This window comes from Microtus ochrogaster, unplaced genomic scaffold (genome assembly GCF_000317375.1).
Source record: "Microtus ochrogaster isolate Prairie Vole_2 unplaced genomic scaffold, MicOch1.0 UNK29, whole genome shotgun sequence".
Taxonomy (NCBI): Eukaryota; Metazoa; Chordata; class Mammalia; order Rodentia; family Cricetidae; genus Microtus; species Microtus ochrogaster.
In genome coordinates, this window is record NW_004949127.1 from 3,126,388 (window position 1) to 3,140,881 (window position 14,494).

At 43.1% G+C, this 14,494-nt stretch overlaps 1 protein-coding gene across 1 annotated transcript in view; it reads left to right on the forward strand.

Annotated features, from left to right (window-relative positions):
- The window catches only part of Nipal2 (NIPA like domain containing 2), a 90,632-nt gene that overhangs the window by 35,158 nt on the left and 40,980 nt on the right, over positions 1–14,494 (forward strand). The window contains exon 4 of the mRNA XM_013354117.2: positions 11,847–11,906. Within this exon, the coding sequence (XP_013209571.1) occupies positions 11,847–11,906 (60 nt within the window). The remainder of the gene's footprint in view (positions 1–11,846; positions 11,907–14,494) is intronic.

Sequence of the window (14,494 nt, forward strand, 5' to 3'; positions counted from 1 at the left end):
GAGGAGAGGAGAGGAGAGGAGAGGAGAGGAGAGGAGAGAAGAGAAGAGAAGAGAAGAGAAGAGAAGAGAAGAGAAGAGAAGAGAAGAGAAGAGATATACTGTGGAATTTTAATGATTTTTGACATGCCAATCCTTTCAGTCTGGGTAGCCCTCCATCCTCGGGAGGCCTTTCCTGTCTCCTAGACTGAGTTAAGCAATCTTCACATTCCACACAAAGCCACTTCCCATTTGCACGATGGAATTTTGTGAATTAGAAAAAGATGACCCCTCCGTGTGATATTTTATTTCTGCCCATCTGTGAATTTTCATGGCCATCCTGAGAAATACATCTGGAGTCTCAGTGTGCTGAGCAACGTATACAACTGCACAGTTGTGCACAATGGCCTGACCTACACTTGCCCTTCAACACTACTCCAGATGCCCACAATGACCCAAGTGTCTGCTTCACCATCCAACATGAGACCCTGGGGACTGTGTGTCACATTGCTTACCATCCAAGAGAGCCTGACACAAGAAACTCCTACAACACAGCCTGCAGAACTGGTCTGGGTTTGAATACTGATGAAAAGGGCCTACGTGCTTTTAAAAATTTAATTCCTATTTATTAATTTTAAGGTTTAATTTATAAGGGGGAGAGGTACAGATATGTGCATATGAGTGCAAGTGCCTACAGAGGTATAGACATTGGACCCTTGAAATTGGAGTTACAGGTGACTGTGAAGACATACCCCCCAACACACACGGATACACCCAAACGGGTTCTAAGAGCAGAGCTCAGGCCTTCTGTAAGAACAGCATATACTCTTACCTGCCATTCTCCACCTGAAGATTTCAGTTTCTGATGTTGTACAATGACTAGTCAGTTCACTGCAAGACACTCAAGAATATTCACTCCCGTGAAGGCTAGGAAGTTCCTAAGCTTATCCCAGAGGATGAGTTAGACCATTCATACATCTACAAAATATGGCCTCACTCTTCATTGTTGTCCACTTTATACCTCCATAACTAAGTTCTATGCTATATGTAAACATTTAGAGATAGTTAAAAATAAGGAAGTTACCTACAATCCGGAAGTTGAGGTTATATGGAATTGAGGAGATTCAGAGGGAACCTCACTCAGTATAGTCAACTTCTTGTAGGGGGATAAGCAGCAGAGTTCGGAAGGAGACTGATTCCGGGCTCCAGAGACGGAGTGGGTAGGAGGCACCAACGCTCCTTTTCAGTTCCATGCTTAGAGCACACTGACTTCAAGCCTAGAAGATAGATCTTTTCACAATGTACATATTGACGATGCTTCCAGTGATACACTGTTAAAGGTGAGAAATGGATACTGAGTGTCCACCATGTCAAGTGCTGTGTGAGATACACAAACAGACCACTACTCTCAGTCATGGCTAAGGTGAACGGAAGGAAGAGATGGATTGAATTCAGAAGGAATTATATGAGAGCAAATACTCAGAGTTTCCTATTGAACAAACGTTTAGTAGCAGCAAGCTCTCACTGGCCACAGAATAATTTCCTCAGAAATTAAAACCAATCATCACCCAACTAATTTGGGTTAAGGCTGGGAGCTGATAAACTACTAAGAGGGTAGCGAGCGTCAGACCTGAGCCTGTGCTCTTTCTGACTCCCCTAATCAGATAGCTGTCATAACTCATCCAAGCCCTTGACCTGTGTGGGAGTCTCTTTTGTTTCATGTGTTTCCCTGGTTCTGTGGAGAAACCCTCAGGGAACTGTCTACAGCCCATTTGGGGATGGTCAGAGTGCAACACGTAAGCCCTGCTGGGGTCTTGAAATTCCAGAGCAGTCAAGTCAAGCAGGAACTTCAGTCTCCAAGATTTTTATTAGAAACAAACGAGAGGAAACGCAGGCAGACCAATGAGCAAGTGACATGTAGTGTTGTATAAGCCTCGATGCTACAGAGTCTCTGTCCTTGGGAGCAACAAGCTTAGCACCTGCGTGATCAGCTCTCCACAGTCCTAAGCCCTCATGGATGCCATGACAACATTTCACATGGATATTGGTTCTAGTGCTTGAAATATACAGAAAATATCTCCTTTCCACCTGGCTTGTATTTTTCCTCAGTACATTTCTCCCCAACCCAGCTTATATAAACCGTGTGGACTAAGGCTCTGACGTTTTAATTTTATGTCTGCTCACACACTCAAAATGCATTGCTGAATCTAAAGCTTTATTTGAAACCTCTTTTCACCCATCCTTTTTATTTTTTGAGAATGCCACAAACTATTTCTAGACAAATTGTTCATGATGAAGTAATAGGCTATTAAATTTATAATACAGAATTAACATTGTCAGTGATGGTATTTTTACCTTTTTATTTTTTTATTTTTAGAGTCTTTTCAGGTCTAATGCATGCCAAGAACAATGTAGCAAAGAAAGGATTACTGTTCTTAATCCAGGTAATTTCCTCATCTAGAATTATGCAAATCACCATCTGAGCAATTGTTAGTTAGTCTTTGTTATAAAGTATAACGTTTTTCATCTAAATGAGTTTCTCGACACATTTCAGCCCCACCAGCGTAGATGACAGGACAACCTTGCTCTGCACAAGAAAATGCTTCTCCGATTGTCGCATGCTCGGAGCCTCCCATCCTAACTCCCTGGGGAACATTGCAATGGATGTACTTTTCCCCCAGAAGTTCTACAGCTGGAGGTGATGATTACAGAAGAGAGCTCCGGTGTGGCTCGAGCGGCCGAGCCCATGAGCACGCTCACTGTGTCCACAGGAGTGAGGCCTGATTGTGGCTGACAGGGAAGTGTTCGGTGGTTTGTTTTCCATCAGTGCAATGAAGCCGCCATTTAGTGGCCAGAAACCACAAGCCAGACATTTACTTGCTAGGTTCTGTTTGTAGCATTATCATGTAAATACATTCTTTTGTTTCAGACTTTGAGGTATTTTTAACAAAGAATTTTTTTTATTTTTTTTACTGTTCTTGCCTTCTGCTTCCCATATTATCAACATACACTATTCCCTAAGATCATAGAAGTGAAAACAATAAGTTGAATGTCCTGGGAATGAAAATTGATGAAATTCTTTCTCACTCGTAGACTAGGCCAAAGGTCACACACCAGTATTTCCTACGTGGTGCCTGTTACTAGAACTGGCCAGTGCTTTGTATTGTTGGAGTCAATCAGTGTTTTTAAGGGACATGAATTGATGTCCCTATGTCTAAAAATTAGACCATGTCACACAAACTATTCCTTAAAACCTAATTTGGGCCTTTTGGTGGTTGTGTGTGCCTTTAATCCTGGCACTTGGAGGCCGGGCAGAAGCAAGTGGAGCTCTGTGAGTTCAAGCCCAGCCTGATCTACAAAACAAGTTCCAGGACAGCCAGAGCTGTTGCACAGAAAAAAAAACCTGTCAAAAAAAAAGCCAAAAATAAAAGAATAAGTCCAATTTGGTAGCACTAGACTTGCAGTTAACTAGGTTGAATCATTACTGGAATTTTCACGGATCTTATGTAGTTTCTGATAACCACTACTCCTCATCATCACCACAGCGCCCCCAAAACCACAGCCCCCCACTCCCCTCACCACAGCCCCCCACCCCTCACCACAGCCCCCCACCCCTCACCACAGCCTTTGTTTTTTTCTCCTTTAGACATCACATAATTGGCTCCTGTAAGTACTAGGATTTATACCTTGCACCAAAGTGTGTAAGAGTGTGCTTGTGTGCATGTTTGTGAGTGTGTTAACCTTAGATTAACTTTATCTTTTCAAAACAGTGGATATAGGTTGTGGCATGGTACTGGTTTTCCTGGCACCACCAAAGTAAAACTGGAACTAAAGAGTTAAAAATGGAGCAGAGTAAGTAAAGGTGACCAAAATTATTTTTAAAAAAGCATAGCCCTCTGTACATTTGAATAGTTTTTGAAGTTTCTTACTGCTAACCTTTTGATTAAAAGGTATTGTTCGGGGGAACAGTTTAACAGGAAGAACACAAAAAAAATGTTACAAATTTAAAATGGAACAAACATTTTATGTATTCCTTTTTATTTTTTTAAAAGATGTCTTCATTTTTATTCCATGTATATGAGTGTTTGCCTGCATATATGTCTGTATACCACAAAGGAACCAGGAGGCTGAGAGGTCAGAGTTCATAACAGGAGTTACAGACATTGTGAGCCACCATGTGGGAGCTGGGAACTGCACCCAGGTCCTCTGTAAGAGCAGCAAGTGCTCTTAACCACTGAGCCATCTCCCCAGCCTCTCATTTATCTATTATTGCAAAAACACAAAGATCTGACTCTGCCTTTGAGGCTGTGAATGAAGCTTTGTGCTTAATTGTAGAAATAAACCCAAGTCAGACATTGTATAACTGTCACTCTCTGCCTCTGTCTCTCTTCCTCCCTCCACTCCCACTCCTGACTTTTTATGAACCTCAGAACACAACTCTTGACCACATTACAGGAAGTAACTCTTCCGTAGTAACAGCCCATCTTGTGCTGAGCCTTGTGTGCTGAGTGATGTCAGAGAAGCGAACACAGGCAGAGGTAGGGGCTGATTTCTCCATAAATCAGAAAGAACAGGGAAGCCAGCAGCGGTTCAGGGTGCAACCTACTTCTGAGACTGGCTGAAGCCACAAAAAATGTGCTTGGCGCTTATCTGTTTTTATTAGAACTGTAAATCGGAATGCACACGCACACACACGTGTGTGTGTGTGTGTGTGTGTGTGTGTGTGTGTGTGTGTGTATCTCGGTTGTCTCATGTCAACCTTGGGCAGAATGAATCTCTATTCTGATTGCTAACCTAAGTGACTCATGATGGTCAAAAGAAAACAAATGACTCACAGACAAATTTTAAATTTGTTAATTATCACCTGACCAAAGAACACTGGAATTTCAAGGTTAAGGAAATATATAAACTGCCCTTGGATATGCAATTTTGATTATTAGAAGTTTTTGTGTCTTTCCTCCTTATGGACAATACCCATACCAAGATTTTTGCCCCAGGGCCGGGCGGTGGTGGTGCACACCTTTAATCCCAGCACTCGGGAGGCAGAGGCAGGCGGATCTCTGGGAGGTTGAGGCCAGCCTGGTCTACAAGAACTAGTTCCGAGCAGGCACCAAAGCTATAGAGAAACCCTGTCTCAAACCCCCCCCCAAAAAAATTTGCCCCACCATAGCTCCTATAAAAAGTTTATATTTTGGTACAGTTTCTCATTTTAAAGTTAATTTTTATAATTAAATTACATTTTTAATTAATGAACAACAATTGTATATTTTGTATAAAGTACAAAGTGATGTTTTGTAGAAAGATCAAGTCAGATAGTTAACATATCTGTCAATTCACCAATCTATTTTGTTAAGAACATTTAAAATCTAACCATTTAAAATTACGCACTAATATTATTAATTGTGATCACTACATTATGCAAAAGAGTGTTAAAGTATATTCCTCCTGGCTCATGGGAATATTGTGCCTGTGGTGTAACCTCTGATGGATTTTAAACAGACACCGTGACTATTGTGATTCTGGCCTGTCTACACAGTCTCCCTGTGACACTGGGCAGTGAGCTTACCCTCTTTCGCTCCATGCTTCTTCATTTATAAAGTATAGCAATGCCTGTCTCCTGGGAGTAACTGTTCCATGCAGAATTCTCCACAGCATAGATGCCGCTGGGCTGGAGAAATGGCTCAGGTCCTCTTGCAGAGGACCCAGGTTTCCAAAACCCACATTGGGCAAGTCACAACCATTATCTGTAATTCCAGCTCCAGGGGAATCCAATACCTCTGTATCCAGGGGCACCTTTACCCATGTGCACATACCCACACACAGACACATGCATACACATGTACATGTTTACATAATTTAAATTATTAAAAATATATCTTTACCAAGAAGAAAAATCAACATTGTTGACTGCATATTTTACATCATAATCATGTAAAGAACAATTTTCTATTTTTAAAATATTACAATATGAATACTTTTTCTTATCGTTATAATTTTCCAACATAATTTTTACTGACTGTGATACTTAGACTATTCTAGTTTTCTATGATGGAATCGTAATTTTGTAATGATAGGTTTGACTCTCTCCGTTTTTTTTAATTGCTACCTTAAGACAGATTCCCAGATACAGATCAAAGAATGTGAGCAGTTCAGTGTTCAGGAGATGATCATGAGATCACTTTCCACACACATGCCATCAACCCCCAACAGCAGCCACTATGCAGCAGGGTAACAAATCCACTGCTTCCGGTCAGCAGTGAGTCTCATGGCCTCGCCTCTGTTCTGACTGCTGAAGCTAGACTTTGCCTTGTACTTTGTGGGTGTCTGTATTTGTGGCCATCCATTTACTGCTACACGGTTGAGTTTCTTTTCCTCCGGTGAGTGCTCCTGAACTGTCTGTTATAAGGAAAGGATGGTGTGTGCAGATATCTGCTCCTGGCACTCTCCGTCCTGCCTTCACCCTCAGACCCCAGTTATCACAGAAAACAGATCCCTGTCTCTTGGCTCATATCTGTAGAGCCACCTTTAAAACTTGCAAAAGGCCTGGCTTCATCCACGTGCCCTTAAAGCCCTGGGCAATTGCATGTGCATAGTGGGCCCCTGGCAACCGCGTGCTTCGTCTCAGCAGCCTGAGAAATGAGAGGTCGTGCTGGCTTGGGTGCTGCTCCAAGCTTGTCCCACCCTCCCTCCCCAGCACAGCACCCTGCTACCCTCTGCAGCCCCAGCCCAGGGTTCCCCAAGGGGACTTCTAGTTTTCACCTTCAGTGACATTTTGAAAGTCATTCTGGCCAATTCCAGTTGTCTTTACAGATCTTCACGAAGCAGCCTCGCTCCAACTTCCTAACTGAGAATTTTCTTAAGGGTGATGAAGACCGCTCAGTTCAGCTCAGGCCCCCCAAGAGCAGACGATCCTCTGAGCAACTGCAATAGCATCATCCACTATCAGTAGCTGATCAGCTTGGAGGAAAGAGGTGTCAGATTCTGCAAACATTTCCCACTTAGGAAAAACACCTGTCTGAATGGTGGGGCGTTGTTAACTCTCTGACACTACTGAGTTCCTAGAAAGCATATAGTCTCCTCCTGGCTTTCCTTACACACACACACAGTCACACACACACACACACCATAAAGGTACCTAGCAATTAAACAGCAACCTCAATGAGCATTCTCTCTGTCTTGGACAGCCAAGAACTTCTGGCCTAGTGTGCCTCCACCCCAGAATAAATTTGCTGAAGGAAAGCCCCAGGCTATGGTTTAATTACCCCTGCTGCAGACCTGCAGCTGTGCTATTTAGATGCTTTTTAAGATTATTGATGTTTAAATGCTCTTCCAAATTTTGAATGTTAAATTATACAGTGGGAATAAAAATATCGTGATCAGTCCTGCTCTGGTTTATTAGGCAATGGTTATAGGTTGAGCTGGGCAGGTCTCTGTTTGCAAGGATGTATGGGAGTACTTTGATCTATTTTTGCTCATTTTAAAAATTCACTACTCTACTAGGAAGTCATGCCATTAGCTGTTGTTCAGATACTGTTGGTTTGCTCGGTACAGCTCATATTTCACCCATAGCTGCATACACATGAGTTAAAAATAAATTTATCATGGTAGCACGTTATTTTTATTACTTTTCTAAATAGATGTCTTATCCTATGTAAAAACCTAGCAGAGGGGCTGGGGAGATGGTTCCGATCACGAGCACCCACTAAAACAACGTGCGGGTATAGGCTGCACATCCAGAACCCCTGCATGAGGGGTGAGGCGAGGGGACGGATCCCAGGGGCTCCCCAACAGCTAGTCTAGCTGAAACAATGAGATCTAGGTTCAGTCAGAGAGTCTGTCTCAACAACTGTGGCAGAGGGCTTGAGAAATGGCTCAGCAGTTCAGAGCATACACCGCTTTTGCACAGCCCTGAGCTGGTTTTCCACCACCTACATCAGGCAGCTCACAGCTGCCTGTAACTCTGGACGGCTTCAAGTGAGCTGACACCACTGCTCTCTGCTAGCATCTGCCCTCATGTGCGCGCGCGTGCGCGCACACACACACACGTAATTTAAAATAAAATGAATATATTTTTTTAAACATGGTGGAAAATGATAGCAGAAAGAACCCAACATCAGCCCCTCTGGTCTCTCTGTGCAAATACAAGAATAACACCACACACACACACACACACACACACACACACCCTTTCTAGAAAAATTTCATGTTTCCTTAAAACAGGTAAGTGGATAAGTATAGAAGTGCATTCAAATCTAAATTCCTTTAGTGAGGAAAAAGAGCACATTGGTTTCATAAAGCATAACCATTCTGTGGCAGTTGATACAGCTCAATGCATGCCACATATTCTAAGTTTTTATTACAGTCATATCCTTTTGGCTAGAAGCAATAAAATTATCTCCCACATGCCACTTCCCTATGAAAGATAGATTATTTATGAAGCTGTGGTTTAGCAACAAAGGAAAAGGGAATCTGTCCTTTCTGACCTCCAGGGAAGCAGTGTTCAAGAAAGAGCCTTGGGCAGGGGAGGAAGTGCCGGTTCTACAATTGCTCAGTTGCAACACCGGTGTTTCTCAGATGACTAAACTAGAGAGGAAAGGCCCAGCCTCCTTGTAACTTAGTTTCACATTCACAGCATTTAGACTAAGTAGCTATCCCTATTGTTCTGTGGAAGCAGAATTTCCCACCTAAATGCAACTCCTGGCTGTGAAATCACCATCTCCAGGATTGTCGCATGGGACACACCACTATATTTTAGTGCGGTCACATGGTGCTTGTTTTTCATTGTTAATCTATCTCTTTCCAGATAGAGACATTCTTTGCCCAGGTTTGTAAGAAGCCAGTGAACGGATGCAGCTTGTAAAGGCGTTGTTCCTCACGCCTTTCTAAGGCTCCGAACACAGGATGCTGGTGGTTTCCTAGAATTATTTCTATCTTAGGATAGAAATTCATATACATGCAAGAGCGAAGATTAACTCAAGTGAGCATCAGGATGGGCAGCGTATGAGCATCTCCGCTTATGTAAAGAGAAAACATGGTGGTTTTGTTTTAAACAAGTCACCAGAACACCAGGCATAATCATATTCAAAATGTGACAGTGACATCCACACAATGGGTCATTATAGAGACATTAAAATTATCTCTATGAAGAATTCTTAGTGACATAGCAAACTGCTGCTTCCATAGTAGCTGAGAAAACAGTGTTCTACAGTTTGTTCTCAAGTGAGAGGGTTAAAAACATCGACATACCAACTGCACTTTTTTCTAAATAATAGTACTTTTTTGAAACATAATTTTTATTGATTCTTAGGGAATTTCACATCGTGCACCCCAATCCCACCCATCCCCCAGTACTTCCATATCTGCCCCTCACCCCTACAGTGTTTCCCACAATGGAAAACCCACAAAGAAATAATAAAAGTAAAATAAAAAAGACAAAAAATACAAACAAGAATATCAGCTAAAAAAAAACAAGCAAGCAATAACAATTAAAAATCCTCTTCCCTCTTCCGTCTTTCCTGCCTGTCTATCACCTCCTCGTTCATCTTAGCGGCACTGAGAACTTCAGTGTACCCTGCAGTGGAGTGTTCTGTTCAAACTGCTTCGCTTGCAAACGCCCATTGTGTAACATGTTGGTCAGGTTCGCGGCCTCTGAACAATCGCCATCAATTCTGACCGTCACCGAAACTTCTGGAGATCCTGCAGATACGGTTCCACAGGATCAGTCGCGTCACGTGCTCCAGCAGGTCATAGATGGGGTAGATGTTGGGTGAGCCAACTCAAAGCCCTGGATGTAGGCCTGCAGTTGTTTGGGGGCTTTGTTTTGTTTTGTTTTACTTTTATCATTTCTTTTCGGGTTTCCCTTTGCGGATGTCACCATGGTCCCAGGTGGCAAGCCACTCAGATCATCATGGCCTTGCTGCCTGCAGGGTGGTCCTAGAACACCAACATGGCCCCAGGTGGCCACTCGGCCTTCTATGGCAACAGACCCTTCTATGAATGTCAGCACAGACCCTGGCTACAGTAGGCCACGGACCCAGCTATGGCACTCAGCAGCAGCTCTGGCACTGATGACATCATGACCCCAGTGGCGGCATGTCCCTTAGATCCCAACATGGCTAGAGAACTTAGGCATCCTTGTAACCTTTGGTGGCAATACGGGACATGGACATTAACACAGACCCCGGCTTCAGTAGGACCATTCACCAAGACACAGTCCTCAGAAGCAGTCCAGGCCTGAATGTCACCATGGCCCCTGGTGGCGGCACAGGCCACTCAGGTCTGCAGGGTGGCTCTAGGATACGGGCCGAGGTGGTGGCCCAGACCCCAGGCATCCTTACGGCCTTCTATGGCAACAGGCACCATGGATATTACCATAAACCCGACAGTGGTAGGGCCATGGGCATTACAGTGTTTTGTTTTTATAAAAGCATTCTTTCCTCTGTTTTTAATTTTAAAAACTCGGCTAAATTTTCAAATAAAACTTTAAAATCCAGATTACACTGTATATTGTTTTTGTGATTGCAATTTGGAGTTTTCCAGTTTATCAAGGAACAAATCTACAAAAGGAACAGCTCAAAAGTCTAACTGCCTTCTTGACCAGAGGCCATAGCAGCAGACCCTGGCTCAGCTTTGAGAGTCCAGCAGTATGAGCCTTTCTCGGAAGAGTAAAGACACAGGCAGAATAAAGGGGTGATGGCAATAAGTCTCAGGTCAATGAAAAACCACACACAAACTATCCCGGGGTAGATGTCCAGCTATCCCAGGATAGATCAATGAAAAACCACACACAAACTATCCCAGGATAGACCAATGAAAAACCACACACAAACTATCCCAGGATAGACCAATGAAAAACCACACACAAACTATCCCAGGATAGACCAATGAAAAACCACATACAAACTATCCTGGGGTAGATGTCCAGCTATCCCAGGATAGACCAATGGAAATCTACATGCAAACTATCCCAGGGGTAGATGTCCAGCTCAGTCCGGATCTGGCCGCCATCCTGAATCTAGATTTGACCACAGATTGGGCAGTTGTATCCATAGAAGCCATAGCACAAAAGCTCACTGTGGGCCTGGGAATTATAATTGTGTGTTTTAGAAAGGACGGACACCAAACAGAAGGGGAATGGAGGGCAAATGTGAGGAAGGCGGCAGGAGAGAAGTCCCCGCTGTCCTTGAAGGCCACGGCCAGCAGCTCAGGTTGTTGCCCTGTGAAGCCATTAGAGTGCTAAAGCTGCAGATTTCCGTGAGCGTGGCGTTTTCGAAAGGTCCCCTGGCAGTGTGGAGAGAGGGAAGAGTGGGATGTCAAGACAGATTTCTACTGTGCTATTATACAGAGGCACAAGCACAAGCAGTGACCAGGGTGTTGATGACAGACGCGGTGCAACCTTGGGTCCAGCAGCCTGCGGGCTGTGCTGTCTGAAGGAGAGAGGAGCCCTGGACAAGGAGATTTGGAGGGATGCGGGAGCTGATGGCTTTAGTGTGGGATATGCTATAAATATGTAAATTTTAGTCATTCGCTGCTTCCTTTAGTTTCCTCCTGGCTTCTCCTGCCTTTCTAGCTCTTCCTGTCTTCTATTTCATCCTTTTCCCTCTGCTTCTCTCCTCCGTCCTCCCTTCTTTCTTCCAGCTCTGCTTTCCTACCCAATTTCATTCAGTAAGCTTACGAAGGAAGCCAGCCAGGAAGCAGGCGCTCTCGTTGCTCTTGTTCAGCCCTGTGTGTCTTCTTCCATCATGGAATTTACAGCCACAACTGCCAACGGTGAAGCAAAAACGTTAAATGCTCAATTTCTTTCATATTGCACTGAATAATACTTTTTATATATATATTGGAACTACTACTCATGGCCATTTTCTTTGCAGGGAGTGCCATCATTTCCTTTGTATTTCTAAAAGAAAATTTGAGAGCCTCGGATTTACTAGGTGAGTAACCATTTAATTCATCTAATTATAGTCCCGCTTGATCAATAAATAAATACTACCTATAAAATCACATACTTAAAAACAGAAAATTTAATGAAATGGTTTCACATCTCCTTTGGGGTTGGCGCTCTGTATGGGGGACGCTGCCTCTTCTCACGTGAAGCTTTCGTTTTCATTAGGCTACCGCTAGCTATTGGCCACGACAAACTGTTATTTTGCAATATTGCTGTTGCTTATGTTGTGATACTTTTATGAACATAATAAAATTCAGGGAAAACATCTGTGTTGCCTATTAGACTATTATAATTGAAAGCTCGTATTTGCCATAGTATTATATTTATACTGCCTAGAAATAAAAATCACGAAGTATTAGCTCCCCCAAATGAATACCTGTTTTGTTTAACACCCTCCAGAAATAACAGAGAAATTCTCTTTTGTTTAGAAGGGCTGGGAAGATGGTTTAGTGGGTAAAACATTTTCTTTGCAAGCATTAGAACCTGAGTTGGATCCCAGCTCTCAGAAAAGCCTGGCTCGGTGGCATGTGTCTGAAATCTAAGTGTCAAGGAGGCTGGGGAAGCAGAGAGGCTCTTGGGAGCTTCCCAGCCAGCCAGTCTAGCTGGAAGGATACCCCCAAGTTCAGCAAGAACCTACCTTGAAAAGTAAAGGACTTCATACCTGAGGCTCAGGGAACATCAGAGGAAGAAGCAGAAAGATTGTAAGAGCCAGACAAGAGTTTGCTGTGAGGTTGTGTCTCCTAGTAATGTGAGAAGCTACACACATAAAGACTCACCAACATGACTGCCCTAACATGAGCTGAACAAGGACAACATCAACAGACATGTCAAAGCAGTCGGGGAAAGCCCGCCGGCAAGGCCTCAACCCTCCATGAAGAACTGCAGGCAAAGAAAGTGCTGAGAGCAGTTCCCCGGGGAAGAGCACACCAACTGCTTATCCCATGCTCAATAATCGGTCCTGAAAGCATACATATGCATGACATTATACAGATTGAGCAGGCTATAGTTAGGAATACATATGTGTGTATTTACACATACATACATGCAATAACAAGGAATGAAAAAAGAGGCCATACATTTGAAAGGGAGCAGTATGTGGAAGGGTTTGGAGGGAGGAATGTTGTGATTATATTATAATCTCAAAAATAAAAAATAGAGAAAGAGGCCCTAGAGGAAGACAACAAGAGTTGACCTTTGGTCCCCTACCATGAGCCACCACAAGCATACACCACGTATAAACAAACATTTTAAAAGTAAAGACAGAGTAAGTCTCTTTGGGGGGAATATGGTTCCTAATGGAAACTAGCAGTGACTTCCTGGCTATAATGGAGATTTCTATTACATAGCAAGGCTCTCTCATAAGCATTGTCTCTTTTCACTTTCGTGGGAAGATCATTCATGAGAATTAAGGATGTTTGCGTCTTCTTCCTTGACAAAAGCCCGTTTTATTTCTGCTGACATATGGTAATGAATACAGATGCTTTAGGCACTTCAACCAAAACAATGCCCACCCTCTTCCAGGGAGCTTTGTTTTGTCTTTTTAATGTGAGCTCTGAATTTGACACCAGTGTTGGTATGTTTAGCATTTCTCTCCAGGACCCTGATCCTGTTTCTCTTGAGCTTAATGTCTTGAAAGTGTCTTCACTTTTTCCTTTCCTCTTTGGTTTGATTCTGCTGGTAGAGTTTTTAGTCAACACTATCAGATTTTTCACGGTTAAAATGTTTTTCCAAATGCATTCGTATGTGATTGTATCTCTTCCAACATATTATTTTATGCATCCTTTTTTATATGTTGTGGTTTATGGGGTCATTTGGGAAAGTCATATGAAATCAGAACAGCCAATGCCTGGGTTTTAAAACTTAGGTTTCATATTATCTTTCATATTTACCAAATGTCACAAGGAAACTTCAAACCCTTTCATCCAACACCTTCCATCATTTTGTAGTTTGGGTGGCTAACACTGGATGAATGACTAAATTCTCCCAGTTTAATAAGGTCATATTGATGGGTAATGGGGACTTTCCTGTCTCGGCTATCACTTACTGGTAAAATTATCTTGACTAGTAGAAATAAAGAGATAATTATCACTGGGTTCTTGTTCCAGTTTTTATTCTGTTGCTTTCATTAAAATATATATCCCAACAGAGGCAACTTTAAGGGAGAAGGTAGTTTCCTTGGATCACGATTCCAGGCCACAGTCCATCACTGCAGGGAGCCACAGAGGAGCAACTTGAAGTAGCTGGTCACTTCCGTGGCCAAGAGCGGAGAATAATGAATACATGCCTGAGTGTGCCCCCTGCTCACATTCTCTCCTCTTACACAGTTCACGACCTAAGCCCAAAAAGTGGTGTTCCCCACTTTCAGGCTGCGTCTTTCCAGTAGTTAATAATTAAGACAGTCCTCCACTGACTAGCCCATGGGCTAACCTGATCTAGACAGTCCTCCACTGACTTCCCCATGAGCTAACCTGATCTAGATAGTCCTCCACAGACATGCCCATGAGCTAACCTGATCTAGACAGTCCTCCACAGACTAGCCCATGGGCTAACCTAATCTAGACAGTCCTCCACAGA